The 6,908-nt window shown below is 33.8% G+C and overlaps 1 protein-coding gene across 1 annotated transcript in view; it reads left to right on the forward strand.

The window, feature by feature from the left end:
* Positions 1-578: 578 nt before the first annotated feature.
* Positions 579-6,908, forward strand: part of LOC117115978 (protein phosphatase 1E-like) — a 22,972-nt gene continuing 16,642 nt past the window's right edge. Inside the window, exon 1 of the mRNA XM_033259897.1 lies at positions 579-873. Within this exon, the coding sequence (XP_033115788.1) occupies positions 689-873 (185 nt within the window). The 5' untranslated portion in view covers positions 579-688. The remainder of the gene's footprint in view (positions 874-6,908) is intronic.

Consider the following 6,908-nt stretch of genomic DNA (forward strand, 5'->3'; position numbering starts at 1 on the left):
GTGTGTATGTATATATATATATATATATATATATATATATATAATTGTTAAATTTACTTACTATTTATTTTTATAATAATGCTTTGCAATGCAATGTGCTTATAAATTATACATTTAAAAAGATATACAAAAAATACTACCTTACAATATAAAAATACAGTAGAAGGTATAAAATAAGAATTCGAAAAACAGCATGTAAATTGTTGATATGAGTTATGTTTTATAAATAAAGCTTTCTACTACTACTACTACTACTACGACGACGACAATAAACAAAATTATAAGAATAACCTAAATGCATGTCATTACTCATACGTACCTATTTTAAAGTATATATATTTTTTTCAGTCGTATTTGTTACTATTGTAAAAAGAAAATAACATTAAGATTTTAATGATTGGCGACTTTCTCGTTGTTGATATTTATGAATACCGTGTTATACCATGGAGGAAATATATTAATATATATTTCCTCCATGGTTATACTGTATGTACTTTTCCGTCATGTCTAATTTGGCGTAGAAAGCGTGTCATACTTGTTAAATGACGTCATGCTGGTAGTCTCATAATATCGTGCGGTTGTGGAGCTGCTGATTGATGTGCCACTCTCGGCGCTAGAACGCTTTTATGGGCGCTGGGGCAGCGACTAGGGTCGGTTCTACTTCTTTTTCTAGGTTTGTTCAGCAGACATGGCTGGACCTCAGCAACAGGGATGCTCTGTAAACAGAGCTTTTCTGGAGGAATTCGTTGCCAATCATTCGAGTCCGTTAGATCCCGACGAACCTCTACCAATAAGATTGGTAACGTATTACCTAACCGATGATGAAGTGGAAGGTGAAGTCGTAGACTGGACATTGGAATATCTGCGGAAAAAGTAAGAACCTCTCTCTGGCTAGGCCTACTCTAGGCCCCTACTAGGCATAATAGGCCTAAGTAGGCTAGCCTGCCCTAGGCCTAGCTTAGGCTAGACTGTACTAATAGCCTGGGCCTAGCTAGCTGCTCGACCTTGTTTTTGATTGTTTTAGATCCTAGGCCTAGGCCTAGATAAATCGACGGATTTTATAGACTTTACTTATGCTTGATACTTGCAGGTAGGCACTAGGCCTAGTAGTAGTAGTAGTATGGGCCTCCTAGGCCTTAGGCCTAGGCCCTAGATAGAGAGAGTGGGAAACTTAAATACTTCGTAATGCCTAGCCTAGTAGTTAAATAGGGCCTATGTGGGCAGACGGGTGAGTGTGATATTCCAACCCCCGAATGTCCAAAAGCGGGACACATCGATCCGAAAATCGTGACTTTTTGTTCAAAAGCGGGACACAGGGTACTTTATTAGGACAACTTATGCGTCCCTATAGTTAAGGCATACTTTGTTACTGTGTTCATGTAGTATCGTAGGCCTAGGCCTATCTTTTTTCAAATGAGTAATTTGAAAGAGATTAGACAATACAATAATTTAAGAAAAAAATTAAAAGAATAACTTTATTGTTATTACAGAACAATCATCAACTAAATCATTCGAACCACTCTCCTACTCAAATTGTGATTAACATTGTACAGATAAATTGTATACATAAAAAGAAATACTCAGTATGCCTAACCAGTAAATACTATAAACAGTTTATGGGTCTCCCTCCAATTAACAACCACTTTTAGAACAGGGGTTTTCGTGGCCTTTATCAGAGGTTTGGAAAAATACAAATATCAAAGTAAAAATGAAGCAGAAATGCAGCAATCAAAATGTTCACAAAAATAATATGTTTATTTTTTCTTCCTTTTCATCTCTTTATTCAAATTCAACATAGAGAACATACAGAATCAAAAACGAAGAAAAACATCACATGATCAAGAAAAAACAAATCAATAAAGGGACAGAGAAGCCATTATATATATATATATATATATATAAACAAGCTCTACAAAACAGCGGATTCCAGCACAAAATGGAATACCAGCCTCCACAACCAAAATCTTCAAAGAAAAATAGAAGCAGACAAATAATCTGGTACAACCCACCATTCAGCAAAGGAGTGAAAACCAACATCGGAAAATCATTCCTTAACCTGGTCAAAAAGCATTTCCAGAGTGGCAACATTTTACATAAGCTCTTTAACAAGAACAATGTCAAAGTCAGCTATAGCTGCTCAAGAAACATGGGCAGTATAATCAAAACCCACAACAAACAGCTTCTGGTTGCTAAGCAACAACAGCCAAAAACTCTCTGCAATTACAGGAAAAAAGATGAATGTCCACTATCTGGAAATTGCCTCACCTCATCCATCATCCTGTCTCTTATACACATCTCTGGAATATATATATATATATATATATATATATATATTTATATTGAAGAGTAGGTTTGCATGTATGCTCCAATTAAAATAAAATGCAAAAGCAATGAAAAAACGGTGTACAATCATTGAAAGTTGACTTGCGGAACACAAATTTATTAAGCTATAACAAAATCAAACGGATATTTCAATAGCTCCTGCTATCTTCATCAACGTTAAAGTGAAAAAACTTGGGGGATCTTTACCTATACATAAAGAATAATAAACCAATCAGAATTAAGTTATCAATACAATTGATACATTGTCTCTGAACTTATATTTTGTGGTCCAATCAACTAATAATTGAATTTACCTCACTAAATTTACACTTTCCCTGCTGTAGTGTGTAAGCCTACAGTAGCCTAGAGGCCTAGGCCAAACTTGTCAAAAGTTGAAAAATGGGATTTGCTAATATAATATCCCTTCAATTATAGACCACTTATGGGACTGGGGTTTTCATGGTCTTTAGCTGCTTTGGTCTTAATTAGAATAATATTAAAGATAAAAGACTTTTGTTGATTTCGGACCACAAAAAAGCAATCTTTAATTTGACGGATCTTTAATTAGGCCATGTAAAATTTAAAAATTGGTAAGCATCCTTGTGTTATCAATTTTCATGGTAATAATAATAATAATAATAATAATAATAATAGTTCATAGCGTAAGTTAAAGCAAGCTCTCAATGCGCTGTATAGTACATAAAAAACAGTACAGGTATATGGATGTCATGTTAATAATGAAAAACTTGATGGAAAAATAGGTCTTTTTTGGTTTTAAAAGAGTTTAAAATATTAACACACTGTCTGATTGAGATAGGTATAGAGTTCTAAAAGGTTATAGCTGCAACAGCAAAATCTCTCCCACCATACGTAGATGTTTTATTAATATTAAATATCCGAGTTTGTGAGTGTTTTGTAAAAAAACAAAATTTAAAATCGTGTCGGCGGCCTCTCTGATGGTAGGGAGGGGATGCTAACCAATTATTTTTTAGTGTACTTGGCCTTACAGGAAGACCTGCATCAGTTTAAAAGGCCTATAATTTCAAGAGATAATTCTGTTGATGCCGATTTATATTTTACTATAAGCTTAGGGAGGGGCCTAGACCTAGTAGTAGTAGTAATACCGTGTTGTAAATATTTTAATTGCACAGACGATACCGGTACCTCAAAAACTAGCTTAATAGAAAACTAGAAATTGGCCCATATTTTCCAAAATGCGTGGAGAGATTTCTATGCCTAATTTTTGCTCGGAGGATATTCCTTGTGCAGGCCTTACTTTACAGTCTGGCTTTAGTATCAACACATTTTTTTGTTTAAAACTATCCTATTAATGTAGTAAAAATAATATATTTTATTATATAATACTATTATACTACTGTATACAAATATAGTGTACTATATAATACAAGTGTGGATTAGACATCAGTGAACATTTTACGTGTTTGCTTAAAAAGAAAGGAATTGTGTGGTTTGTGGTATATTGCATCACTTACTGTATGTTTACAGAGCTATTTTTAGGATTGATTTGTGGTTTGTGTATTTGTTAATTGAGTTTTGTTCTGGTTTTGTTTAGGCTCACTGTTTTCATTTAAATTTTCTTTCCTTCTCTACAGTACAGCTCCAGTGCAAAACTTGATATTGTTATTGTTAATTTATTTTTTATTATCAAAGCCACATGGATCAGGCCCGTAGTTAGGATATTCAATGGGGGGATGTTGGTGTGTGTTTAGCGAGCGAAACAAGCATTTATAGGCTGGCGGATGCCCACAGCCCCTGTCAAGGTCCAGGGGTGATAATTAGTAATAATTTTACTGATGGGTTGTCAAAAGTGCACCCTTTGGAAATTTTGAGGTCCAGGGCCAGAGTGCTGGTGGGGGCTTTGGAAGAAAAGCTCCAACAAAGTTACATATTAAGAGCCTTATGGATTTCTAAAACCAATAGTTTGTGAATACAGTAGAACACATATTAAGGGGACACCTTCAGGGCCAAAAAAGTGTCCCTTTTAGATGTTAGATTGCCCCTTAATAGGGGTTTTTGGCATGTTTTCATGCATTCTTCTCCAATTTTATTTTTTATTGACATCATTTACTGTATAGTTACAGTAGAGTTCCAACTTATTTATATCAATAATTTGCAATGCAAATACAACTCATATATAATATGAAATCAGCAGAAATGTAATTAAAACAACAATATGTTTCGTGATGCAAAGTTAATGACCAAATATATTTTTTTTTAATTTTGAGCTTTTTATTAGATGGATGTAGCATGAATAGTGTAATGACTTAGAATTAAGGGTGCATGTTATAGTATGGATAGAATCCTATGTGAAAGTACTGTACTCAAACATGAAGAAAAAGAAATCCCCATGTTAAGGTTCAAAATTGGCAATTGGTTTATATGAAGTAACACACGCAATAGGCCTACACCAATATTCACTAAGGATTCTCTGGAGGAAATTCTAGTTAATTGCTCAAAATATAAAGTTGAAGGATTTTTTTTTTTTTTTGAGAGTGGGATTTTGTTGGGATACAATAAAAAATAGAAAACAATTAAGTGGCCCCTTAATAGGAGTTATCTAACCATTTGACACACTCATGTGTCCCCGCCATCCCCTTAATAGGGGTTGGCCGTAGTGTTAAACGATATCGTCCATTGTTTCAAGGAAAATTGTTCTCTTATAGGGGTGTCCCCTGAATAGGGATGTTCCAAAGGAGGGGTTCTACTGTATTCTATTTAAATTTTCATTCATTTAGCTATAGGGACTGAAGAAATAACGTTTTATGTCAGAATGTAGACTTTCACTGTACAAGTAACATTTTTCGTGGATCAATCTGCAATCACTGGAGCTGATAATTTCCAACAAATTTCGTACCACAGTAATTTAAAATTGATGGTTAGAAAACATACACAGTACTAGCTTTTTACGATAATTAAGAACGATTTTAGTGAAATATTATAGGTTTTAAAAAAGTGGACTTTTTGGAATTTAAGTTGATTGTCTGACCAGTAGCTCGTTTAGCTCCTGATGATAAATTTTTAGTTTATGGTATTCATCCAATATTGAACAAGGAACTCTAACATGAAATAATGATTAAGCCCTGAGGGTAATTACTAATAATTTGCAAAGTACTCAATTGTATGAGATAGTGGGTTTATTTGGGCATAGTCACTAGCCTACTCTATGAGGTAAGCATTGTTGAGGAAATGACCAAGTCTTTCGTTAATAATTCATCCATTGTTCAGAATTACTCACAACTGTAATTCTCCTAGAAGCATGGAATTTTTTTCTGCTTTTGTTCAATCTGTGCATACAAAAAACTAGGCTGATTTCATAATATTAAAACTATTGTACACTACTTGTACAGTGGAAACTTTGTCTACGCACATGCAGTACCTCCTTTAATATAGATAGGGTAGCTATTTCCTTGCTCCAGTGGAAATCCTAATCTTTAAAATTACACATAGAAAGATACTGTACATTTCAGCTGAGCTCCCATCGGATCTTAATCATTTGAATTGCTCCTTACCAGGCCCGACGTAGCATTAGGGGTTAAGGGGGTTACGACGAACTGCCCAAAAACTAATGTGGAGAAGGCCCGTATCCAGGTATTTTGATACGAAAAATTTATATTCGTATATTAACAATGTTCTCTAGAGTATCTGAGATCATACAAGCCAAAGGGTCCACTTTCCACTGAAACGAACCACCCACAGGCCTGCTTACTTGCTATTAGAGGACCACTTAAACTAAATTGCCACACTCTCAGGCTGGTCTCAATGAAAAAAAATTATTTTCAAAAATGGGTCTTGCCATTCTACAGTAAAACCAGCATCAGTGACCAAAAAAACAAGTTGACTTTTAATGTACATTCTCCAAATTACACTAAAAGTATTACTCTAGCTTCTCTGTACTGCAGTAAAAAAATTACTATTAAGTATTACACTATAGCTTTTCTGTACTGCAGTAAAGTATACAGTACTGCCACATTCTGGCTATTATTAGTTTTATGGTTTAATGCTTAAAACTGTACAGGTAACAATCCATATTGAATTAATGCAAATGTGTATTTTAACTGATAGACCTGATTTATAATCAAGATTTTGCCCAAGCATAATGCTTAATTGTGTACTTTAATTTTAAACTTTTTATTGATTATTAAAAAATGTCATTTTGCTTCAAGCTGACCTATATATTGAAACCTTTTTATCTTATACACTGACCAGGTAGTAAATATCATGTACTGTACATTCAGTGGTTTATTCTTATTGTGTAGGGCTTATAGGAGGTAATAAAAACAAACAGGAAATTTAAACCAACATTCTATTTTAACCCTTAGTCATATGCAAACCATATATATTTTACATGTTTTTACTATAATTGTTTTACTATAAACCTCATTACTTATAACATTGTGCTACTGTACACAATCACATGTATACTAATAGTTGTATACTTGTGTTTGGTGTTACTATGGTGATATTAATGTTACTTGCCTTCTTGACCTTTGATCTGGTTGAATGTAAACATTTTAAGTGGATTGTGTAGTAACTGCAATATTATACTGTATCTAATTAATTGATAA

Source organism: Anneissia japonica, unplaced genomic scaffold, assembly GCF_011630105.1.
Source record: "Anneissia japonica isolate Jap-2015-1 unplaced genomic scaffold, ASM1163010v1 scaffold199_len4679917_cov187, whole genome shotgun sequence".
Taxonomy (NCBI): Eukaryota; Metazoa; Echinodermata; class Crinoidea; order Comatulida; family Comatulidae; genus Anneissia; species Anneissia japonica.